Source organism: Schistocerca nitens, chromosome 2 (genome assembly GCF_023898315.1).
Source record: "Schistocerca nitens isolate TAMUIC-IGC-003100 chromosome 2, iqSchNite1.1, whole genome shotgun sequence".
In the NCBI taxonomy this organism is placed as follows: domain Eukaryota; kingdom Metazoa; phylum Arthropoda; class Insecta; order Orthoptera; family Acrididae; genus Schistocerca; species Schistocerca nitens.
Window position 1 is genome coordinate 108,681,150 of NC_064615.1, and position 27,338 is coordinate 108,708,487.

The 27,338-nt window shown below is 43.8% G+C and overlaps 1 protein-coding gene across 1 annotated transcript in view; it reads right to left on the minus strand.

Moving 5' to 3' along the window:
• LOC126234861 (serine protease 27-like) overlaps positions 1 to 17,091 on the minus strand; it is a 63,875-nt gene extending 46,784 nt beyond the window's left edge. Inside the window, exons 1-2 of the mRNA XM_049943602.1 lie at positions 17,006 to 17,091; positions 14,574 to 15,357 (exon numbers count right to left, since the gene is read on the minus strand). Coding sequence (XP_049799559.1) covers positions 14,574 to 15,357; positions 17,006 to 17,091 — 870 coding nt within the window. The remainder of the gene's footprint in view (positions 1 to 14,573; positions 15,358 to 17,005) is intronic.
• Between the last annotated feature and the right edge of the window lie 10,247 nt (positions 17,092 to 27,338).

The following is a 27,338-nucleotide window of genomic DNA, read 5'->3' on the forward strand; positions in this document are numbered from 1 at the left end:
AACGAGTGTTTCTGGTGTGTTGTCCAGGCAAGAGCTTGAAGGTCTAGGGAACAGTAGTTGTTGTGAGCAGTAATGGGTCAACAATAAGCTTGATCATTTGGACCTCGACGCCATCCTGTACAGTATATGCTGATCTGAAGGATTTTCGACGGCGTTGTCACACCAAGACAGAATTTTTCATGACTACCATCATTTAGCTACTTGAAATAATCAGTAAGTCTATGTTTTGTTTACGGTTCAATGGCTGTTATCGCTAAAGTCAAATACTGATCTAGTTCCTTGGTTGGGACAAAGGGATCACCTGCAGCTTCTCTGCATAACACAAGCTTTTCCATAGAGCATCTGGTCTTCATGTTTTAGATTAATGTACTGACATGCCTTAGTTACAGTTTCTCTCAGATTGAATGACTCCGTTTCCTTTTTGCTTGTAATATGTTTTATTTTCAAGGGTTGGAGGTCGTTTGTAAGTCGAATGCCCAACGTCTCCGAATTCGTGAACTGTTTTAGCTCTTCCGTTAGTCTAGGTGGAGGTTTCCCCTTCCGGTTTCCGTTCTTTGAGGGAGAACATTTATTGTGTAATTGAGTTAGATTGGTAGTAAATCCGTGGAGCTTGTCTTTCAAGTCCAGAAATGGAATGGAAAACATCTCCCAAATTATCTCTAGCACCTTTGTTTCTAGTTCAGGTACACTGATATACTTACAGTCTCTGTATGTTGTCTGTTATAGTTTATCCATTGGATATTTTAGAGAATAAGTCATAACGTGTTGTTGTGAGCTGATTCCAGGCATGAATTTCTTTGCTTGTGGATTTCGTGGAAAATATATGGGTAGCTGCAAGCTGAAATATTGTTGCATTTAAAGAAGAAACTAGAAACGGCCGAATATTTATGTGTTATTAGCATTATTTTAAAATGTCAGCTCTGAAACAGGCTATCCCTCCTACATTCGGAGGTCTGTGGAAGGCGCAGATTAGGCAAATTTTGTTAAGGGATTTGATGTTTACGAACGTATATTCGTCTTGTTTGTCTTCATTAGTATTTGATGCGAGTAGCACGGGCGGTAATAAGTCAAAGCGTTTGCACGCCGCTATTCCACCTCCTTACCCGTTACTTCTGTGGTGTCTTAGGACAATGGAGTCTCTATTTACGGAACTGGAAGCGCGCTTGGCTTGAGGCAAGTGTCCACGTTCGTTAGAAGAAAGACATGGATGTCGATATTCAGAAATATGCGGCAGAGTTCATCGAAATGAGTTGAAAGTGATGGCCAATCACGTTCTACAGTACGAATACAGAGATACTGGTACAATTAGTGGCTGCATGAGTAGACAAGTTAGTAGCTCCTAAAGCACAGGCTTTAGAGTTCATTTGCACTGTTTTTTTTTTTTTTCAAAATTTTTCTCTCACTGCAGTAAAGACCTCGCGCATTGTCACACTTGTCTTCGCGAGTTCCTTAATCACTGACTGATTCAGACCTTTTCGTGCGCTACTGGCCAATAAAACTGCTACACCACGAAGATGACGTGCTACAGAGGCAAAATTTAACCGACATGAAGAAGATGCTGTGATATGCAAATGATTAGCTTTTCAGAGCATTCACACAAGGTTGGCACCGGTGGCGACACCTACAACATGCTGACATGAGGAACGTTTCCAACCGATTTCTCATACACAAACAGCGGTTGACTGGCGTTGCCTGGTGAAAAGTTGTTGTGATGTCTCGTGTAAGGAGGAGACATGCGTACCATCACGTTTCCGACTTCGATAAAGGTCGGATTGTAACCTATCGCGATTGCGATTAATCGTATCGCGACATTGCTGCTCGTATTGGTCAAGATCCAATGACTGTCAGCAGAATATGGAATCGATGGGTTCAGGAGGGTAATACGGAACGCCGTGCTGGATCCCAACGGCCTCGTATCACTATCAGTCGAGATGACAGGCATCTTATACGCATGGCTGTAACGGATCGTGCATCTACGTCTCGATCCATGAGTCAACAGATGGGGACGTTTGCAAGACAACAAGCATCTGCACGAACAGTTCGACGACGTTTGCCGCAGCATGGACTATCAGCTCGGAGACTATGGCTGCGGTTACCCTTGACGCTGCATCACAGGCAGGAGCGCCTGCGATGGTGTACTCAACGACGAACCTGGGGGCACGAATGGCAAAACGTCATTTTCTCGGATGAATCCAGGTTCTGTTTACAACAACATGATGTTCGCATCCGCGTTTGGCGACATCGCGGTGAACGCACATTGGAAGCGTGTATTCGTCATCGCCATACTGGCGTATCACCCGGGATGATGGTAGGGGGTGCCATTGGTTACACGTCTTGGACACCTCTTGTTCGCATTGACGGCACTCTGAACAGCGGACGTTACATTTTTGATGCGTTATGACCCGGGGCTCTATCCTTCATTCGATCCCTGCGAAACGATACATTTCATCAGGATAATGCACGACCGCATGTTGCAGGTCCTGTACGGGCCTTTCTGGATATAGAAAATGTTAGACTGCTGCCCTGGCCAGCACATTCTCCAGATCTCTCACCAACTGAAAACGTCTGGTCAATGGTGGCCGAGCAACTGGCTCGTCACAATACGCCAGTCACTACTCTTGATGAACTGTGGTATCGTGATGAAGCTGCATGGGCAGCTGTACCTATACACGCCATCCAAGCTCTGTTTGACTCAATGCCCAGGCGTATCAAGGTCGTTATTATGGCCAGAGGTGGCTGTTCTGGGTACTGATTTCTCAGGATCTTTCCACCCAAATTGCGTGAAAATGTAATCACATGTGAGTTCGAGTATAATATATTTGTCAAATGAATACCCGTTTATCTTCTGCATTTCTTCTTGGTGTAGCAATTTTAATGGCCAGTAGTGTATATGATACAAATTTCACGACTGTGGGTTTACATCTTTCTCTATAACTTCTGATTATAGAATGTGCTGCATGTACATTTGTTTTCACTTTGAGCTTTTGCAATTTTAAATGTCTACGTTAACAGTAAAAATTTTAATTTTTCCAGCGTACTTTTCAGTGCTTCACAACAATATGTCAACCACATTACCTTCGACGAGAAGGATTATGAGCGATGTACGGTATCGTTTTACCATAAAAAGGAGAAAAACAAAAATGCCGCTACTGTTAGCAGATAACTTCCATGGCTTCTGGCTCATTATCAGACCTGAATGGACATCTAAAATCAAAGTTTCCTACAGTACCTCTGGAACGATGCGGCTCAGGAAGCCGATCAAGATCGCTATCAATCGATGCAGAAAATCGAGAAATCATTTCTCGTGAACCGTCATCTCGGAGGTCTGTTTCCATGTCGGGTGAAGGTATCCTCTCAGAAAGGCAAACTGAGTCTCAAGTTGTATCCAGCTCATCAATATCGTCAGGTTATGCACCAAGTTCCTATCTGCTTCTCGTTTACTATTTGCCTAAAATTTTACTTACCAAGTCGGCAAACGTTGTCAAACCTTCTAATTCATAGTTTGTATGATGAGTTACTCGATAAAATGGAAAATGATTTGGCCAATGCAAAGGCAGTCTGCCTTATGTCTGATGCGTGACGAGTATAAATAACGTAAGGTTCTGTGCTTTCATAGCACAATTCATAGATGAGATGAGTGAACTACAGTCATAGCCTTTGCAGCGCTCACAATTTGAAGATAGACGCACTGCAGAACATAGGTCAAACTGGTTTATGTCCATTACTGTCAAATACAATATCGGTTTTTAAATCTCCTCCATAATAACAGACAATGCATCCAATACGAAATTAAGTACCATACTCCTCAAACTTCCACATATCCCATGCTTTACACAATCTTTTAACCTCACTGTGCAACACGCATTTCAGAAGCCCATACAGAAAGCCGTTGACGAGGTCAAAAGAATACATTCTCTTAAGGAGAGACCCTTTGCTTTAAAGAAACTTGCTGAAATGGAGGAAAATTTAAAAAATTACCGACTGAAACTGAAACAAGACGTCCCAACCAGATGGAACTCTACCTATGAAATGTTGCAAGGGTTTGCTTTAAATAAAGATCCCATAATTTCTTGTATCGCTATTTTAGGTGGAAAGTCGATCACCTCAAACTTAAAAGATGCAGACTTGGAGGTAATGTAATAGGTTTCATAGAGTTTGAAAGTTTTCGATGAGTTAACGAAAGAGGTGTCCTCAGAGAAAATAGTCTCACTTTCAAAAATGAAACTCTTGCCAAGATTAATGGAACGGCTACTGGAATCTTTTCAATACAAAACTAAAGAATGTCGTCAAGAAATAGAGTCATTGATTTATAATTTCCTTAAGGGGTTATCAGAGTGGTTCGGAGCTATGTCCAGGAACGAACTGATTGGTTATGCAACGTTATGGGACCTCTGATTCAAAAGGCAGGGATTTTCAGCAGAGAAAACATTTCAATATTGATGTATAAAGGCTGTTTCAGAAATGAAAGCGTTGGTTAATCAACAAGAAAAAACACAGCTCATTTCTCAACCAGTTACCACCATAATGCATGAGACTTCTTCAGCTCGGGAGGAGTTTGATAAACTAGTGGTCAGCTTCAGGGAAGTCACGGCCTGGGAAGTGCGGCAGTTGTCGACTTGGGCAAATATAGAGCGGAGGGGTATTTGCCTAGAAACTGCGATCTCTTGAACTGGTTGGACACAAGGAAATTGCTGTGGCCAAAGCTGCATCAATTGATTATAAAAACGTCATGCATCGCAGCAACATCAGTGCCCTGTGGACGAATATTTTCAAAAGCAGGACACAGAAACAGACTCTCATCGAATGGATCGGATTTTATTTATGAATGTCAATTATAGCTAATTTTTCGTTTTTGGGTACATATTTGATAATACTGACTGTAAATGACGACTGCAGATACACTTTAATTACAGTTATGTTATAATTCTTATACTGTATTTTTTCCAATAAAAGTATCAAAATATAACAAGAATCAGTCTTCATTCTTAAAATTTTTCCACTTGATAAAAACATTTAGGATTTCATCGCAACATTTGTAATTTTTACAACAGACGATATTTAAAACTTTTATATTGCAAAAGTACTAGCGGCATAACACAAAATTATTACTCCTCTTTATAATTTCCTTCAAAATAGGACCAAATGAGATAAAAATATAGGTTTAGTGACCTGGATTAAAACGGCAATGTGCCTTCCTTTTGCTTATTTTATGAGTGAGTGGTGAGTCATGAAAAAGACCTGGTTCATTCCAGTGATTGACAAGTTCTGATCCGATCTCTGAAAAGTACAGTTTTGGTCATCTCTAGTCTTAATACTTCCGTTTCTTCATACTTCATTGAATCCCCTGCAGCCATCCAATGTTATTCAGCTGCTGTATTTGTTGGTTGCTTAAGTTTAGCGTATCTTCTGTGTTCTTTCAGTCTTTCATCGATTGTGTGCACATTCTGCCCGAAGAATGCCTTACCGAATTTAAACGGAATACGGTAAATACTCGGTTTACGGAACCGCTAGTCGTCTTCCTTCGAACTTCATAGTGCACTCATTTTTGGAGGTGGACAGAAAACACAAGTAATGTTACGTCGAACCAGGATTTCTCCGATTTTATTCGATACTTTGCTGGCGTTCTGCTGACATGCTATTGTCTCACCCTGGTCGTCGTGCTGTATTTGTTAGGCCTGTACCTTCTGCAAGAAGACTCGTCGGATTTGTCTCCCGCCGTATCCGTCCCGCTTGGTTATGTCCTTAAGGTGGTTGAGCTCGCTTTCCAACCATTCCTTGTCCGATAATGCACGGTCCCTGTGTACCCCTTCACGCTGTGAAGGATATTGACAGCTGACAGTATGGAGATACAAGTCAGTGAGAGTGGTTTCCTGTACACGCTGTATCCCACAGCGGCGTCCGTTACGCGCGTACTAAGATGTCTGAGAAGGGGAGGTCGCCATTATCATCCACATCCATGGGGTGCCGAGAGTTCAGATGTTGGAGGAACTCCTGACGTTTTTCACTCCAATATGGCAACATCACAAATGTGTCATAAACATGTCTGAAACAGCATGTAGGCTTCATTGCAGCTGTTTCCAGAGCTTTCTCTTCAAGATTCTGCATTAAAAAGTTTGCCACAAGCAGTGACAGAGGGCTACCCATGACGACTCCATTCATTTGTTCGTAATACTTGCCATTGAGGAGAATGAATGTTGATGTGAACACCAATTCGAAGAGATTAGGGAATCAGCAAGCTGCACTCTGGTGAAGAGGGACATTATATCAAAAGCTCACAGTAAGGTCCTCATCAAGAAGACATAGTTCTTGCAGCTGTTGAGTGAAATGTGGAAAGTTCCTGAACTGGTGCTGACAATTACCGAAATAGGCACTTAATACTGAGGTGAGATGTTTGGCCAGCTGGTACGAAGGTGCTCCTATGTGCTCAAAATTGGACTCAATGGAACATCATCATATCTGGGAACCTTTGGTAAGCTGTAGAGCCTTGGTGGTGCAGCAGCTCATAGTCGAAGGTTCTTAACGATTTACTTCGGGCGGGACTGGTGCAGAAGCTCAATGGTCTTATTCTTCACTCTGTTGATCGGATCTCCCTTCAATCCTGTGTATGCTGGATCTTAAAATAGATGGTGTCTTTTGAGATTGTACTCTGATAGCGGAAGTGTTACAGTTCGCAGATAGAATGGCTATTTCAGTATCATTCTGTAGTTCTTGAATGGCAGCTCTTTCCGCTTTCGTGTCGTTTGCACCTGGTAGAAAGGCTCTGGTGAGAGTTTGACACGTTTTCCGGGGTATTTCTTCCGCATCGTCGTTAGAGAGTGTCGAAATTACTTGTTCCATAACACTGACCAAATTTGCAACAAGTATAATAGGCGGTGTTTGAGTGTAATTGAGTCCCTTTTCCGGAACTGATTGTGCTGCGTCGTCAATCTCTTTTTCTGTGAGGTTGACCACGGTTCATCGCCGCTTTTCTTGCACCTGTTACCCTCTTGCTGCCGGACGTTCGAACTCGGAGACTTCTTTGGTAGTAGCACTGCATCAATATCAGTCCTCATGAGTCCAAGAGACAGCATCAATCCATTCCCAGCAATCAAGAGAGAGTAGACAAGCCATCTCTAGGTGGAGTGTGAATAATTCCTTGGATGTTGTGTCCAGTCGCCGACGTGTGTTCCGGATCCTTCCCCTTACAAGGTAGTTGAGTAAGGGCACTGATGACCTCTTTGAGCGCCCTATACATACCACCATCACCAACACCAACACCACCCTTACTAGGACCAGACTGACTCTTTTTATGATCGAATGGGCAGCCACTGTTTTTGAATGATGGCCAATCCTCCCGAATATTGGGATTATGCTATAGTCAAGGCACCTCATCAAGAAGGCGAGTGAGCTGAATAGACATATTTCCTGTCGGGAAGCTTATCCAGCTTCTTAAGTCTCTGATACATCTCCTCCCAGTTGAGGAACCTAGTGCATGATCTTAAGCTTTACCGGCGAATCGACAGTCTGCATTGTTCTAGGGTGTCCAGCTGGGTGCAGTCATCTTAGTAACATGATACTTGGACAGCGTGCTTGCCGTCATCTTCAGGTGACATCTGTACAATAAGCGTCGTCTCAACATCCTGCCTGCTTTATGCTATAACCTCTCCCCAATCCTTCCCCCATTACGCGGTAGCCAACGCGTCCGGTGCAGTGGTGGATGTCGGTATCGCCGAACTCTATGCCCGAACCCAGATTCCTCAATGGTTCTGTAGCTCCCGTCGGAGGTGGAAATGGCTGTTGGTCGACGCTGTGATTTTTGTTGGCTGAGCGCTGAGTCTCAGACTTTGCTTAGGGTATAGCCACTGTATCTGTTGATCGGCCCGTCGGCCACTCGAATTTCAGTAGCCTCCTTCAGAACGCAGTGCCAAATGACGAGGTCTGTCTTAACAGTTCGGTTTTTTCATAGTTCATTGAATCCACTCTAGTCATGCAATATTCTGCGACCACATACATTGTTGCGATAGGTGTAACACATGTCGCGGAGATAATATAAATAAACACAGTGGAAACTTCAAAATTTGTTGATGTCTATGTTGATGTGAATTTAAAGTGGAAAAAGCACATTTTGGAACTCCTGAAACAACTTCGTTCAGGCCACATTTGGCACTTAGAATCATTGCCTATATTCGGTAGATAAATAAGTATGTTGACATATTTTGCATATTTTCAATCAATGACGTCGTATGAAATAATGTTCTGGGGAATCATCTTTCAGAAAGAAAGCCTCCTTTGCACAAAAATGCGCTCTAAGAATAGTATGTAGTGCTCACCCGCGATCATCTTGTAGACATCTGTTTAAGGAGTTGGGCATTCTGACTACTGCTTCACAGTACATTTATTCCCTCATGACGTTTATGGTAAATAATCCACAACAGTTCGGAAGGAACAATGGTGTACATAATTACAATACCAGAAGGAAAAATTGCATTCATTACTTCACATTATGGTCGTCTTTAGCATAAAAATGGGTGCACAATGTTGCACTAAAATTCTGGATCACTTATCCAGTGATATAAAACGTCTGACAGACAGCTAAGTAAAATTTGAAAACAAACGGAGAGTTTCTCCTTGACAACTCTGTTCATGCTACGGAAGGATTTCTATTACTATAACGTGTAAAATTTTGTTCGTAGGACTTACTGACTCACAACATCTGCATATCTTTTTTTCTTTAAAAAAAAAAGCCTAGATATGTTCAGGATGTAACCATATGTACAAAGTAATTTGTGATGTGAATGCAAGATGACTCGTTCCACATCATTACGATTTATCGAGCAGAATCATCCATGGAACATGTAACTGACTAATTAACTATATAACTAGAAGAGGCTCCAGGTCAGACAAGCTAAAATTCTTTAGTCGATAACTATAAAAAGCACTAGACAGCATAAACAGGACAGTTCTCCAAATAAGAAGAATCCTTCACCGACCCACAGTAGGAAAGGACTCAATAGTGTCCGCAAAGCTCTCGTGAAAGTGATACAATAAACGAGGAAATATACCTACTAAACTGTCATCTGTATGTCGAAGACGTTAAAAGCGTACGACTTCTTTCCCTGTAGGTGCTGGAGCCAGTTCCTATGCCTTTATGTAGGCCTCATACGTCGGTGAACACTGATGTTGATGACGAGTGAGACTGTTTTCAGAACTGACAGAGAAATCTCCATCAAACTATAGACTTGCAGCCCAAGCTGCTGCTGCAAAATCGGTGCCATCGAAGATATTTCTGGTAACAGGTCATTTTTTGTGTTGTCTTGTGGAGAAAAAACTTCCAAAAGCTATAAATCGTTGTCCACCACAACACAAAAAATGACCTGTTAACAGAAATATCTTCGATGGCAATGATTTTGCAGCAGCAGCTTGGGCTGCAACTCTATAGTTTGATGGAGATTTCTCTGTCAGTTCTGAAAACAGTCACACTCGTCATCAACATCAGTGCTCACCAACGTATGAGGCCTAGATAAAGGCATAGGAACTGGCTCCAGCTCCTACAGAGAAACAAGTCGTACAGTTTTAACTTCTTCGACATACAGACAGCTAAAAACAAAGAACACGAACAACGAATTCCCTGCCAAGGTAGGGTCGATGACTGGCACAGTATCCTGGTTTTGTAACACATCCTAGAAAGAGGAAAAGAGGAATACGATTCACTGCATGGTGTATGGAGAGGACTCATTATGGTTGTGATCGATTGGGGCCAATGCAGAAGAAAATATGAGTATGTTAAATGTAGTTAGGGCTTTTTAAATTGAATTCAAACGTCATCTTCATGTTCACCAGGATTCAGTTTAGGAAACCAAGGATGTAGTTAAAGACAGTGCATTTATAAGCTGGCCAAATGCTGCTTCAAAAATAAATATTTTTTTAGATCCTTTATACATTTACAAACCAATTCATATAATTATACATTTTTCGAATCACGATAAATGTTTCCACGTACATAATTTCTCCTACTTTCTCAAGCTTTAATTTTTTTTATTGAAGTCTCAATTTTCCTAGATGACCCAATACAGGTATCCTTACACAACAGCAATTTTTTTTTTATTATAATCTACGCCAAAATATTACATTCACGGGTTGAACGACGTTATTTCTAGTATGAATATATGAAGATGGTATCTGTTATTCCAGACATGTTCGAAAGAACAGATACCATTGGTGATATTGCAGCTCTTGAAGAATTAAATTACAATGAATTCCAGAACATTAGCTGTTTACAGGTGTTGATAAATATCAAAGGCGCAGTTGAAGATGTGTCTCCCGACGAGACTCGAACCCGGGATCTCCTGCCTACATGGCAGCGCTCCCCGTGAGACGCACATTTTCAACTTACTGTCCACACACTACATTTGTAGTGCCCCTGACTACTATACTCGTTACTCGAGGCAGTCAATCTACCGAGTCCCGTAAGAGTTTGAGCAACGTGTGTGGATCCGCACTGAAGAAGATCATTGGCCGGTAAGTCTTATCTATATCAAGATGGTATCTGTTCCTTAAGACATGGCTCAGTCGGATAGAGCGTCACCATGCAAGCAGGAGATCCTGGGTTCGAGTCCCGGTCGCGGCACGCATTTCAACTGTCCCCTTTGGTATTTATCAACGCATGTAAGCAGCTATCTATATCAAGATGGTATCTGTTCTTTCAGACATGGCTCAGTAGGATAGGGCGTCGCCATGCAAGCAGGAGATCCTGGGTTCGAGTCCCGGTCACGGCAGACATTTCAACTGTCCCCTTTGGTATTTATCAATGCCTGTAAGCAGCTAATGGTCTGGATTTCATTGTAATTTCCTTATTTCTGGTACGTTCATGGCGTTGCTCATTTCACACACGTGTGGCGACACAAGTCATGGGATAGCGATGTGCACAAATAAATATGGAGGTAGTATCACGTACACAACGTATATAAGGCCAGTGCACTGACGGAGCCGTCATTTCTATTCAGGTGTTTCGTGAGAAAAGGTTTCCGATTTGATTATGGTTCAAATGGCTCTAAGCACTATGGGACTTAACTTCTGAGGTCATCAGTGCCGTAGAACCTAGCTAACTTAAGGACATCACACACATCCATGCCCGAGGCTGGATTCGAACCTGCGACCATAGCGGTCGCGCGGTTCCGGACTGTAGCCCCTGGAACCGCTCGGCCACCCCAGCCGGCATCTGATTATGGCAGCAAGACGGGAATTGACAGGCCTTAAACGCAGAGTGGTAGCTGAAGCTAGACACATGGGACAAACAGTTCAGTATTCCGATATCCATAGTGTCACAAGTTGGCCGGAAGTACCAAATTTCAGGCAGTACTTCTCACCGCGGAAAACGCAGTGACCAACGGCCTTCACTTAACCAGCGAGAGCACCGGCGTTTGTGCAGAATTGTCAGTGCTAACAAACAGGCAACACTGCGCTTAATAACCACGAAAATTACGAGGGCAGTTCAATAAGTAATGCAACACATTTTTTTTCTGAAACAGGGGTTGTTTTATTCAGCATTGAAATACACCAGGTTATTCCCCAATCTTTTAGCTACAGAACACTATTTTTCAACGTAATCTCCATTCAATGCTACGGCCTTACGCCACCTTGAAATGAGAGCCTGTATGCCTGCACGGTACCATTCCACTGGTCGATGTCGGAGCCAACGTCGTACTGCATCAATAACTTCTTCATCATCCGCGTAGTGCCTCCCACGGATTGCGTCCTTCATTGGGCCAAAGATATGGAAATCCGACGGTGCGAGATCGGGGCTGTAGGGTGCATGAGGAAGAACAGTCCACTGAAGTTTTGTGAGCTCCTCTCGGGTGCGAAGACTTGTGTGAGGTCTTGCGTTGTCATGAAGAAGGAGAAGTTCGTTCAGATTTTTGTGCCTACGAACACGCTGAAGTCGTTTCTTCAATTTCTGAAGAGTAGCACAATACACTTCAGAGTTGATCGTTTGACCATGGGGAAGGACATCGAACAGAATAACCCCTTCAGCGTCCCAGAAGACTGTAACCATGACTTTACCGGCTGAGGGTATGGCTTTAAACTTTTTCTTGGTAGGGGAGTGGATGTGGCGCCACTCCATTGATTGCCGTTTTGTTTCAGGTTCGAAGTGATGAACCCATGTTTCATCAACTGTAACAATCTTTGACAAGAAATTGTCACCCTCAGCCACATGACGAGCAAGCAATTCCTCACAGATGGTTTTCCTTTGCTCTTTATGGTGTCCGGTTAGACAACGAGGGACCCAGCGGGAACAAACCTTTGAATATCCCAACTGGTGAACAATTGTGACAGCGCTACCAACAGAGATGTCAAGTTGAGCACTGAGTTGTTTGATGGTGATCCGTCGATCATCTCGAACGAGTGTGTTCGCACGCTTCGCCATTGCAGGAGTCACAGCTGTGCACGGCCGGCCCGCACGCGGGAGATCAGACAGTCTTGCTCGACCTTGCGGCGATGATGACACACGCTTTGCCCAACGGCTCACCGTGCTTTTGTCCACTGCCAGATCACCGTAGACATTCTGCAAGTGCCTATGAATATCTGAGATGCCCTGGTTTTCCGCCAAAAGAAACTCGATCACTGCCCGTTGTTTACAGACGCCATTTTAACAGCTCCGTACAGCGCTGCCACCTGTCAGAAGTCAATGAAACTATACGAGACGAAGCGGGAATGTTTGAAAATATTCCACAAGAAATTTCCGGTTTTTTCAACCAAAATTGGCCGAGAAAAAAAATGTGTTGCATTACTTATTGAACTGCCCTCGTAATATGCGACGTAGGACGAATGTATCCGTTAGGATAGCGCGGTGCACTTCAGCGTTCATGGGCTTTAGGGGCAGACGACCGACGCGAGTGGCTTTGCCAACAACTCGACATCGTCTGCAGCACCTCTCCTAGGGTCCTGAAAATACCGGTTGGGACCTCGACGACTGGATAACTGTGGCTTGGTACGATCAGTCCCGATTCTAGTTGGTAAAAACTGATGATAGGTTTCGATTGTGGCGTAGAGCCTCATTGACTGAAAATGGTTATGTTCGTGTACTTGTTCCCAAAACAAGTATACAATTTTTGTGGATGACAATGCGCCATGTCACTGGACCGCAATTATTCGCGGGACAACTCGAGAGTATTGGATTGAAGAGTTCCTAGATAACAGAACGCAGTATGTCATTCTCAATGGAGAGAAGTCTTCCGAAGTAAGAGTGATTTCAGGTATGTCGCAGGGGAGTGTCGCAGGACCGTTGATATTGACAATATACAAAAATGACCTTGTGGATGACATCGGAAGTTCACTCAGGCTTTTTGCGGATGATGCTGTAGTATATCGAGAGGTTGTAACAACGGAAAATTGTACTAAAATGCAGGAGGATCTGCAACGAATTGACGCACGGTGCAGGGAATGGCAATTGAATCTCAATGTAGACAAGTGTAATGTGCTGCGAATACATAGAAAGAAAGATCCTTTATCATTTAGCTACAATAAAGCAGATCAGCAACTGGAAGCAGTTAATTCCATAAATTATCTGTGAGTAGGCATTAGGAGTGATTTAAAATGGAATGACCATATAAAATTAATCGCCGGTAAAGCAGATGCCAGACTGAGATTCATTGGAAGAATGCTAAGGAAATGCAGTCCGAAAACAAAGGTAGTAGGTTACAGTACATTTGTTCGCCCACTGCTTGAGTACTGCTCACTGATGTGGGGTCCGTACCAGATAGGGTTGATAGAAGAGATAGAGAAGATCCAGCGGAGAGCAGCGCGCTTCGTTACAGGATCATTTAGTAATCGCGAAAGTATTACGGAAATGATAGATAAACTCCAGTGGAAGACTCTGCAAGAGAGACGCTCAGTAGCTCGGTACGGGCTTTCGTTGAAGTTTCGAGAACATACCTTCACCGAGGAGTCAAGCAGTATATTGCTCCCTCCTACGTATACTTCGCGAAGAGACCATGAGAATAAAATCAGAGAGATTAGAGCCCACACAGAGGTATACCGACAACCTTTTTTTCCACGAATATTACGAGACTGGAATAGAAGGGAGAACCGATAGAGGTACTCAAAGTACTCTCCGCCACACACCGTCAGGTGGCTTGCGGAGTATGGATGTAGATGTAGATGTAGATGTAGATTGAGATGTATGATTTGGTCAACCAGATGACCCGACATGTATCACGTCGAACATTTATGGGACATAATCGAGAGTCCAGCTCCTGAACAAAATCCTGCCACGGCAACACTTCTACGACTACAGAGGAGCTATGGCTGAATATTTCTGCAGGGACTTCCAGCGAGTTGTTGAGTCCAAGGCACGTCGAGCTGCAGCACTCTACCGGGCAGAAGGAGGTCCGACACGACATTATCAGGTATCCCACGACTTTTGTCACATCAGTGCAGTAGTTACATTAACGTTAATTTGCTTGCCTCTGTAGTGAAATGGGATGCCTTGCTATGAAGGAGATACACACATGTCTCGAAGCAGGACATTCATCCCACAGTATCAGTAGTAAATGCACAATACCAAACAAACGTCCCACACAAACGAACATACGTACCTCATAGTTGTTGCAGGAACCGGTCTCATTGTTAGTCAAATACGGCGCACCAGCCGCGATTAAGTAGTTGGCAGTACTGTAGGTCACTTGATACGTGTTGAGATCGAAGAAGCAGTGCGCCGCGGTGAGAAGCCAGAAACTGTTCACTATGCTGGAGCCACAACGGTGGTACCCGCGGTAGCGCAGCGATGCAATGTACGGAAACTCCTCGATTTCGGCTGCAAGGCCGCCAACGATTCGTAGTTCGTTGCCTGTCCGTGGCATGATTTCCCACGGCGTCCGTAGCCTCGGACGAGACATCCGGTTCTTGAGGCTGCAGCCATGGGAGGTGTTCCCTCCAGAACCAGCCCTTACTGTTTCGTTTAACGCTGCGACGTTACCCCTCTCTTTGCCGTCCATCGTTGCGTCGGAGGCACGCCATCGTTTGGGACTGTTCCACCCGTCTTTTCCACGTGCCTTCTCTGCAACACGTGCTTTCGTAACTGACGAGTTGTCAATTGACTGTAAGTTGGAATTTGTGGTATGTGGTGGGGAGTAGTGAGCAGTGTTTAATTCTATAGTGCCCTTAGCGACAAAAGAACTGCTGTTATTGCCAATGAAATCAATCTCAGTCATAATATTGGTTACAGTGCTCGGTGATGCTTCCCATTTATTGGTGCTCTGAGTGTCATTTGCTTCCATAATACGTGATGGGCCACTGACGTCGGCACTCTTCACTGTGTCGGCATATGCGAGGAGCAGCAGAACGGTTGCATCGAGGGCAAGAAGGAGGTTGCCGGTCGATCTGAAACACACACATCGTGACGTTACAGTGTTGCCGTGTTTTAGTGCACTTCTGTCTAGTTATACACGAAACAGTTACCACAGAATATGACTTTGCCGTTTTTAAGGTTGTATTCCATTAGGAAATTCGTGCACCATGACCAAGCAACAAGTATTACAAAGAAGGGAAACTCCGGCATTGGTTTTATAAATTTGTTAGTTTTATTATTACTGCACACTGATTTCAATTACTGAGTGATCGTCTTCAGTGCCGCACTAAGTGAAATAGGGATGCCTTGCTCACACAAAAAATGGTTCAAATGGCTCTGAGCACTATGGGACTTCACTGCTGTGCTCATCAGTCCCCTAGAACTTAGACCTACTTAAACCCAACTAACCTAAGAACATCACACACATCCATGCCCGAGGCAGGATTCGAACCTCCGACCGTAGCGGTCGCGCGGTTCCAGACTGTAGCGCCTAGAACCGCTCGGCCACCTTGGCCGGCGTTGTATTCCATTATGAAATTTGTGCACCATGAACAAGCAACAAGTATTACAAAGAAGGGAATCTCCGGCATTGGTTCTATAAATTTGTTATTTTTATTATTACTGCACACTGATTTCAATTACTGAGTGATCGTCTTCAGTGCGGCACCAAGTGAAATAGGATGCCTTGCTCACACAATCGTGTACAAAATGCAACTTCAAAAATACCAACTATCAGACACGATTCCGCGTAGTCAGCGCGTACACAACTTTCCCAATAGAGCGCGCCCCGCTAAGCACAACAGCGCAGGCGCAGCGCTCGTCCGTCTCCGCACTACGAGATGGCGTTGTCTTAAGAGACGGACAAAATTCTGTTTCCGCCGATCCGCGTATTAATATGTCACGCAGCCAATGAGACTGCCGCTAACGTAGAACCTTTTCTTCTCGCGGATCACACTCGCGCAGTGATACCTGAACCCTCGAGGTATTATAACGAGTGTACAAACCTCCGATTAGGCAGTCCGCATTAGTCTGGATCAGTCTGCATTAGTCAAGTTTCAGTCTGCGCCTAATAAGATTATCCTATTCCTGTACATAGCCATGAAGAGAAATGTGTAGACATTTTGTCAAGTTTCAGAGATATGTGAGAATAAGATTAACGTATCGAGACCAAAGGAACTTCAGATTGTCAATTGTAAATAGCATCCAGCACCAAGTTAAGTCATTTTTATGCTTGTTATTATTTTAATAAATGTGTGTGAAAATTAATCAAGTTCTGTTTAAAGTTGGTCACCGTCAATCTATTACTCTAAGCGTGCAAGTGGCATTTCTATGGTCTGACCTAACGCCAGAAGATAAACACGCCACGATAAGACCACGCGACATATTGCTGACACTCGCCTACTTCGTTAGAGCGACGAGTCAAATAATCTGATGGTGTGTGTACCGAAGGTGTTACAGTACGCACACCACACTGATACTTGGTGTGATCTTCACTATTAACAACTGCGTTTGAAGTTGTATTTTGGGCAGGACTTAGTCTTGAGCTGAATATGATCGCTCTGTCATTGAAATCGATATGCAATAAAAATAAGAAAACGGTTTCAGATTTGTATGACCAGGGCTGCAGCTTCCATTGTTTGCAAGTCTTTGTTGTTGTTAACACAACAGCACCGCACAAACCTTTCACAGTGTGACAGGAGGCTGCGTGGGTAAGCATCTGGAATGAGCAGCTTTTCCGAGGAGAGAACAAATGGTTTGGCCCGCATCTCGTGGTCGTGCGGTAGCGTTCTCGCTTCCCGCGCCCGGGTTCCCGGGTTCGATTCCCGGCGGGGTCAGGGATTTTCTCTGCCTCGTGATGTTCACTGCTAACGCGAGTCGTCTAAAGTTTTTTAGGAAATTTGTGGTAAGGTCTATGGGACGAAACTAATTAGGTCATCGGTCCCTAAGCCTACAAGCTACTTAATCTAACTTAAACTAACTTATGCTATGGACAACACACGCACACCCATGCCCGAGGGAGGACTCGAACCTCAAACGGGGGGAGCTGCACGGACCGTGACAAGGCGCCCTAGACCGCGCGGCTACCCCAGCGGCATTCTAAAGTTGCCACTATCTTTGCTGTTATGAAATAAATCACAGTAGTAAAGATATGGCAAAACTAGTGATTAGAATAACTTTTCTTTTATTTTAGGTGGAAATTTTTCTCACTTTCAGAATTGCATGTAGGAAAGGCGTTACATAAACAACAGCCAAGTGAAGACTGTAGAAGTCACGTGGTTTCGTACAGTCATTATTCGGGTGTTATTGGATATTTCTGGCAACTGCATATGTTGGTAACCTCTTACATCCTTCTTCCTCTTAGTTGTTCCTAGTATTGCTCGACTTTCGAGTTTCAAGAATTAAGTTTTGTTTGTTGTGTAAGTGAGAATTTTATCTAATTACACTCTTTACAGACAATTATAACAGAATATTTAAAAGTGTTGAGGAGTGGATTAACTACAAAAGTGTGATCTCATGAACTATCTTACAACTACTAGTTTTGGTACTAAACATATGGAACATTTTTTATCTTGTTTCAGGGGGTTCCGTATCTCAATCGTTAAAAACTGAACCCTTACAGATGTGGTAGACGACCTGGTCCCTACCGCCCACTAGTGGGCGTTCTGGTTGTCATGGTGGGCTGTAGGTGGAAGGGGTTTTAAAAACATTGTCACTAAGTTTTCTTAAGTTTTGACTTACAGTCTTCATTCTTCTTCTTCTTTTGCTACTGCCTGACTCCCGCATTGTGCGCAGGGTCGGCAGGGTAAAGTACGGAATTGGCATGGTTGATGGCAGGGGTGGCCGGATGCCCTTCCTGCCGCCACCCCATCCCCTCCGGGGCGGCCGGCCGCTGGTGGCCGAGCGGTTCTGGCGCTACAGTCTGGAACCGCGCGACCGCTACGGTCGCAGGTTCGAATCCTGCCTCGGGCATGGATGTGTGTGTTGTCCTTAGGTTAGTTAGGTTTAAGTAGTTCTAAGTTCTAGGGGACTTATGACCTCAGCAGTTGAGCCCCATAGTGCTCAGAGCCATTTTTTGAACCCTCCGGGGCGAAAGTAGTGTACCCCAACTGTCTGCGTCTAGTGTAAATCGTGAAATAGTGTGAATGTGTTTCAAATGTCTGCGAGTCGTGTAACTGAGGCGGGACGTGGGGACCAGTCCGGTATTCACCTAGTAGGATGTGGAAAACCGCCTAAAAACCACATCCAAGCTGGCCGGCACACCAGCTGTCGTCGTTAATCCGCTGGGCGGATTCGATCGGGGGCCGGCGCGCCTACCCGAGTCCAGAAGCAGCGCGTTAGCGCTCTCGGCTACCCTGGTGGGTACGTTTTGACTTAGAGTACCTGGTAAGTAATTATTGCTATACGCTTTAATTTACTGTAACTATGCTTTGTGATGTTTATAATCGAAATTTACTTCTCTACTTTATAAATCACCGTTACAGGGGAACCGGTGGGAGAGTATAAAATTAACTACTAAGACAGATACAAAAATTGGATACAAAAATTGGCGGTAGGTAGGAAAGGTTCACTGCCCCTGCCTTGTAGGATCACTTTGTTGTCCGTCTCTCTCTCTGTCCCACAGTTAAGACTCCTTTTCCTCAGAAAAGGGTAAAGGTATTATTTACACCAAATATTAGTGCAATCCTAAGATACGCCATTTATGTCACATATTTTCATACTGGCAAACTCACTCACCAAAACCTAGAGGGTACTTACCGTTGACCGAGAATTACAAAAGTTGGCATGGGGCAAGGCTCTACAATACAAATAAAGGAAAAAGTCCGATAATTGTTAAATTGCAGTCATATCACATAAAAATATTTTTCTTCTTACATTTTCTGTCTATCAGTCTGGTTGATTGTTAACACCTCCTTTCCTCAGGAATGGTTAGATGTATCAAGTTGAAATTTATGTTAAATACTAAACTCTACAGTCCCTTGGCGGTGTAAATAAAGCAATCAAATTATAGTCTTAGATATGTCATATATTTCTATATTCATAAACTTTCTCATCACAACCTATGGATTAACTAACTATCGTACGTAGAAGTCGAGTTTGGTGTTGTTGCGGTAAACCGAGTGCCGTCTTCGTTTTATTTTAGTCTTCACCTTTCAGCGATATGTAGTCGATAGAAACAACACGTAGTTCGGATTCCACGTCAAACTGTATATCCCATTTTCCATTTGGATAACTTGGGTAGGTTAGCGAGCCACAAATCGCAAAAGTGGCGTCCAATAAGAAATAGTTGCACCAGACCACTGAGTCACACGAAATTATTACTGTATTGATCGGCACTGAAGAGCCAAAGAAACTGGTACACCTGCCTAATATCGATAAGACCCTCGCAAGCCCTCAGAAGTTCCGCAACACGTCATGGCATGGACTCGACTAATATCTGAAGTAGTGTTGGAGGGAACTGACACCACGAATCCTGCAGGGCTCTCCGTAAATCCGTAAGAATACGAGGGGGTGGAGATCTCTTCTGAATAGCACTTTGCAAGGCATCATGGATAATCTCAATAATGTTCATCTCTGGGAAGTTTGGTGACCAGCGGAAGTTTTCAACCTCAGAAGAGTGTTCCTGGAGCCAATCTGTAGCAATTCTGGACGTGTGGAGTGTCGCATTGTCATGCTGGAATTGGCCAAGTCCGTCGGAATGCACAACGTACGTGATTGGATCCAGACGTACGTATCACCCGTCAGAGTTGTACCTAAACGTACCAGGGGTCCCATATCACTCCAACTGCTCACACCCCACACCACTATAGAGTCCCCATCAGCTTGAATAGTCCCCTGCTGACAAGCAGGGTCCATGGATTCATGAGGTTGTCCGCTCGATACAATTTGAAACGAGACTCGTCCGACCAGGCAACATGTTTCCAGTCATCAACAGTCCAATGTCGGCATTGACGGGCCCAGGCGTAAAGCTTTGTGTCGTGCAATCATCAAGGGTACACGAGTGTGCTTACGGCTCCGCAATCCCACATCGATGATGTTTCGTTGAATAGTTCGCACGCTGACGCTTGTTGATCACCCAGCATTGAAATCTGCAGCAATTTGCGGAAGTGTTGCACTTTTGTCACGTTGAACGATTCTCTTCATTCGTCGTTGGTCCCGTTCTTGCCGGATCTTTTTCCGGCCGCAGTGATGTCGGAGATTTGATGTTCTACCGGATTCCTGATATTCACGGTACACTCGTGAAATGGTCGCACGGGAAAATCCCTACTTCATCGCTACATCTCTCGTGCACCAACTATAAGACCATGCTCAAACTCACTTAGATCTTAGTAATCTGACATTGTAGCAGCAGTAATCAATCTAACAACTGCTCCATACACTTTTTGTCTTATATAAGCGTTGCCGACCGCAGCTTCGTGTTCTATCTGTTTATATATCTTTGTATTTGAATACCCGTGTCTACACCAGTTTCTTTGACACTTCATTGTATATACACATCAAATATGTATGGAAGCCTCAGAAACCGAATCCTACCCGTACTTGTCCAGATTTTCCTTTCCTAGTCTTCTGACTGGTTTAATGCGGACCGCCAGAACGCTCTTTCCTGAAACACCCTCTTTATTTCAGAATAGCACTTACAATCAACATCCTTGAACCTAGACTGTTTTTTGTATGATCTTCTGTTGTCCGCTCTGTTATTTCCAGCGCACTTGTGTACTATCAAATCTTAAACCCTTCGACTGACTTTTTTCCGATTTTTCCGCAGATAATAATCCACTTCTACTCAGTACTTTACTCCAGAACTACTTTCTCAGCAATTTCTTCCTCAAGCTAGAATTTATATTTGGTTCTGGCAGATATATTTTAGCGGGCAATGTCCTCTTTGCCAGATCTACTTTTCTTTTGATGTCCTCCATGCTTCATCCCGCAGCAAATTTATCAACTTCAAACTTTCGTCTTTCGCAATCCAAACTGTGTGCTAATTCAACCGGTCCGGTAATTCTTCCTCACATTAACTGAGGATAGAAGTATCGTCAGCAAAACTTACCACTGATATCTTTCCACCTTGATTTTTAATCCGAGTTCTGAACCCTTCTAAGGGTAACAGTGAATATTAAAAGGCGAAAACGCAACTTAAACGAGATTAGCAGTTCAGTATTCAGAATAACATTTTTCGCAACTATTGCAACAGATGCGACAATTTCTGTCGTCGCGGTATTCACATAGAGTATATTCACCTGAAGTTCAAGATTGAGAGGAAACTACCGATTGTATCAATCTATACACAGACACATCTGATTTTGCAGCTCTTTCACATGCAGCAGTTTCAAGTAATATTTAAGTATCATACTTTTTCTAAACTTGTAGTTTTTTATGACTGAAAGTGACAATCTTCTCAGTAATAACAAGTTTCTTGATATGTTTATTCGACTTTTTGCCATCGTCAGTATTTCAATAGGTTATATACAATTTCTCATCCTATAATTATGAAGTTCTAGTTGTTTCATAAATCGACAGTACATCAAACAAACTTCGGCCGAAGAATCCGAGACAGAAACCAACAGAAAAATTGTCAACAAGTGGCGGCCACAAAAGACGTATCAGTTTTGTATACAATTTCTCATCCTGAAATTATAAATTTCTCGTTGTTTCATAAACAGACAGCACATGAAACAAACGTCGGCCGAAGAACCCGAGATAGAAACCAACAGAAAATTTGTCAACAAGTGGCGGCCACAAAAGACGCGTCAGTTTTGTATACATAACTATAGAAGTGAGAAAACTATGTAAAAACCAAAAACACAACACATTACCATGCCTAATACGATATAAAAACAGCTTCCAGTCGTCTCGGAATGGATAAATACAGGTACAGTATGGCTTGAATGGGATCTTACGCTATTCTTTCTGCAAAATAATTGCAAGTTCACCTAACGATGCTCGAGATGGATAGGGATCATGCACTCTTCTGTCCAACGTAGACCACGAACACCCAATCATACTGTGATGTGGTGAATGTGGTGGCCAGGGGAGATGTAACAATTCATCCTCGTGTTCATAAAACCAGTCCTGGACCATCCGAAGCTGTGTGATCAGGATCCATGTCGTCCTGGAATTAAACATCACCACTGAGGAACAAACATTGTACCATGGGATAGACCTCATCACCGTAAAAGGTCGCATAATCCTTGGCAGTAATGCGATCTTGAAGGGTAAGCATGGAAGCCATGTAATACCACGATATGGTGGCCCAAATCATCACCAAAGCCCCGGCATGTCTCACTGTTGCGACGTAACTGTAGCCAGACGTTTGAAACAGTGCGAAACAAGACTCATCTTTGTTCTATTGCTCCATACTCCAGTTATTATGGATTCGGCATCATGTTTTCCCATTATGGGCATTTGCATCACTTATGAGTTGTTTTAGAATTCCAGATCGCCCTGCTTTTAGAACTCCTTCCGTGTTGCTTTGGTGCTGACAGTTTTGGCGAGTGCGATATTTAGTTCTGCATTGACTTTTGCAGCTATTGTCTTCTTATTTTCCGTAACAATTCTCTTCAGTGAACATTTGTTGAACACACAATTCTACCCGCGTTCTAAGTTAGTGGATGATGTTTTCCCAGTTTCCCTGTACGCGGTATAAGTCTTCGACATAGTGCCTCTTGGAACACCATACACTTCGCCTAGCTTGGTTACGGAAGCATCCAACAATTTGCCCACGATCGAATTCAGCTCCGACATAATCCACTCGCAACTACACAGAACGCTGTTCTGACCAAGACTGACACTTGAAACGTATGGAGCACATTGCGCAGGTGCCGTCCGTTGTCAAATACAACAGCACAACTTGCAGGTTTAGCTAGATTATGAATTTGTAATGAAAACATGCTTTTCTAACGCTGTTTCCATATTTTTGCCCAATCTCTGTAAGTTTAATCCTGTCTCTCTCTCCCTCTCTCTCTCTCTCTCTCTCTATTGAAACTAATAACTAATCAGACACACACAAACACACACACGAGCGTGCGTGCGAGCTAGTCCTGATGATTCCAGGCTTCGCACGTGACCCACTAGAGAGAGGTTGCTTAGTTGCCACCAATGGGTGACACACCACTCGACCTCTGAGAGTCCACAGTTCAACTCGGCGCGCCTCCAGATTTTCTCCAGAAGCGATGGGCCACAGGGAACAGACACCTTTCCACGCTGCAGAGTTGACACACTACGGGATCAGCAAGGAGGCTGTCACCTCCAGCTGCCGTCGTGCAGTCTCAGCATTCCGTTTTGGGCGTCAACCACTGAGAACAGCACCTGGGCCGCCGCCTTCGAGTTACTATATGGGTCGCATGTAGTGATAAAAATTTTCCTAGGGAGTTAGCGTTATTGACTTCACTTTCACATCGGTACTGGAAAGCTCAAAAGACAGCTTCTCATACACGCAATTCTGCAGCCAGAACTGGATAGCTTGTAACACTGGTGTCAGAGGGGCAGTACCGAAGAGCGACTTCATGGAACGGCGATCTGCAGCATTTCCTCAGTATGACTAGTGGAGCCTGGATTTGAGAATTTCGTGGAAATTTCAAGTGGTGAAAGGGGGCTAACTGAGCTACGTAAGTGGGTAAGTGGTTTTAGAGAGCGCCGGCCTCGGTGGCCGTGCGGTTCTAGGCACTTCAGTCTGGAAACGCGTGACTGCTACGGTCGCAGGTTCGAATCATGCCTCGAGCATGGATGTGTGTGATGTCCTTAGGTTAGTTAGGTTCAAGTAGTTCTAAGTTCTAGGGTACTGATGACCTCAGATGTTGAGTCCCATAGTGCTCAGAGCCATTTGAACCATTTTAGAGAACACAATAAGGAAACACATGGTGGTTTGCGCGTAGTTAAGTTACGCAACACATCTCGTCGGTTAACAGTGCTCTGTCTGCCCAGGCACCCCCTACCTTTTGTTTCAAATATAGGAGACCTGTGCATTACTCCAGAGAAACTAGGGTATGCCCACGGTTGGCACTCAGACATAAGCTTTAGTTGTAGCCACCTACAGAAAATGTGGTGTCAGTGTTTGTTCCTTTCCTACGAAATTTCGCTTTTACCGTTAACATGGTCTTTGTAATGACCGATCGAGAGGTTGAGAAGAGGTAGACTATAGGGAGCTGCGAACGCAACTGAATGAGTTGACAGGCGACAGGACGTATCACTCCTCGTCCAGTACGGTGGTACCCAACCAAGACGCTAATACAGCTACCATAGTCTCTCCGTTTCTGGGTGAGGTGGGTGAGGGCATGTTGACGTTCGTAGACAACCAGTTAACGGCCGCCAAGTTAGAGTGTTGGTCAGAAGAGCAGGTTTTATCTATCGTCAAATTCATACGTTATGAGATACTAAGCAATGTATGACAAGGGGTTGAGGAATTTTCAGACATTTTAAAATCAAAAGGCAGCCTTGCTCCAAACATATCAGGGAAAAAGTTTCTGTAAGTATTACAGAGAACAGTTGTCGCAAATAAACGGAGAGTCCATCAAAAACTTTGTGGTCAGGGTGAGAAAGCTAAACGTCAGTATCTGTGAGTTGACAGTTAATGACAATATCGACAACATAAGAAAGGAATTTTCCTTCATAGTTGTTAAATGTTATAGATATGGACGTACGAGCTACATAAGGCAGAAATATTATTCACTGAAGTGTAAGAAATACGAGCAATTGTGGCAAACGGAACGATATTGCAAACAGATGTCTACATATGTCTACCAGGAATTGCGAAAGGTGGTCATAGGATGGGAATAGTAATCCACTCTTAAATGAGAGTGGGAGCTCTGAAGACATTCGTGGATGGAAGAAGGAACAAGTTTTTATTGATGTGGCTTCACTGATGGCCTTTGGAAGTTTGGACGTCATGGACAATAGGAGGTTTAGCCCACCATGATGTATTTTTAGTGAAGTGGGTGGAAATTTCGTGCGTTCGCTCGGTTAAGTGGTGTTGAGTTTTTGGGTTGGTGTATTGATCTCTGGGCTTGTACGAACAGTTTGTCTCAAACGGGCAGTAGTTACTGAGCAGTCTTTGTCTTAACATTTTCACCAGAGCATCACTTTAGAAATAATCTTAATCAACACACGATAGAACTCAATGGACCTTTCTATATCGGGGGGAAACTGCTAACAGAGTCACACTGCGATACCTTTCATCCATGGTGCAAGGGGAAGCACTTAAACTGTGTACATGCACGCTAAGGATCAAATTGCATGATGATGGTTAGCACGGTGTGGGAAAATTACTGCTGGTAAGCGTGGGAACAAATATGCCAATAAATGTATAGTATATTGCACATTGAGGTGACGAAAGTCATGGGATAACGATATGCACATATACAGATGGCAGAAGTATCGCGTACACGAAGTAAAAAAGGGTAGTGCGCTGGCGGAGCTCTCATTTGTACTCAGGAGATTCATGTGAAAGGTTTATGGCGCAGTGGCCGACGATCTTCACTTAACGACCGAGAACAGTGGCGTTTATGTGAAGTTTTCAGTGCTAACAGACAAGCAACACTGCGTGAAATAACCGCAGAAATCAATGTGGAACCTACGACGAACGTATCCGTTGACACAGTGCGAAGAAATTTTGCGTTAATGGAGAATGGCAGCACGCGACCCACGCGTGTGCCTTTCCTAACAGCACGATATCTCATGCTTCCCCTTGCCTCTCCTGTATTTTTAACAATATCACTTGGACCCTAGACAACTGGAAAACCTTGGCCCTGTCAGATGAATCCCCATTTCAGTTGGTAACAATTGGTGGTTGTGTTCGAGTGTGGAGCAGACCCCACAAAGCCATGGACCCAAGTTGTCAACAAGGCACTGTGCAAACTGATCGTGGCTCTATAACAGTGTGGGCTGAAATGAGTGGGTCCTAGTAAAGTTCGGCTACTTTGACACCGAGATCGACTGACAATAATCCCATGGACTATTTATGGGATATAATGAACAGGTCAACTCACACACAAAATCCTGCATCGGAGACACCTTTACAATTATGGATGCTATAGAGGCAGCAGGGTCAGTATTTCTGCAGGGGACTTTCAAAGGCCTGTTGAGTCCATGCCACGTCTTGATGCACTACTATGCTGGGCAAAAGAAGGTCCGACACGATATTAGGAGGTATCACATGATTTCTGTCACCGCAGTGTAGAGCCGTTAAGGAATAAAGAGGAATTGTTTAAAGCATGACGTTTTGTATGCATGCAACGAGTAGGTAGTGCTCATTGGGGTAGACAGTTGCGGGGTCACAGACGTGGAATTGTCCAAGTGGGTTGACTGTCGCTAATTCAGAAATCTTGCTGGATTTCTTTTTGATAGAGTAAATTTGCACCCTAAGCTTAAGCAAGACGCCGGTTTAGCTTCATTGTGAGAGAAGTAACTCATTTGTATGGAGGACAGAAGACAGCAGTAGGACATTTACTGCCGGAATAAGGGGATCTGTTTAATGCTTGTGGGTCTTTGCTAGCAAACCCAGTGACATAGCTCAGAACCCCAACTGGAAATGACCTGCCTACGTATCATAAGCCGTACCATTTCCCACATCAACTGCTACCAGGGATGGAATAACTTATTAACCAGCGGTTGTGGTATGACATAATAGAAGTACGTACCAGTCCCTGGGAATTATACGAAAGAAAAATGCAGATACGAGGGGGTATTGCTTTCGTCGCGACTATTGATACTTTAACAAGCGTAAAGCTACAGATGGTTACAACGCAAACATAAGATAACCTGGGGCAATGCGCCTGTTTTTCAACCATGGATCTGCGAAGTGGTTAACACCAGTTTGAGGCAGTGCTTGAAGATCAGCCAAACGGAGCAATTACGGTCCTGTCAGGACATTAACAGTCTCGATGTTGGCTGCTTGGACTGAAAAATGCATCAGTCGTATTTCAGTGGCACTTAAATGGGATACTGCAGGGACTAAAATCTAGACAGAGACTTTTTGAAGGACATGGGAGACGTCTAATTGAAGTGTTTAAGAAGTTGTGTG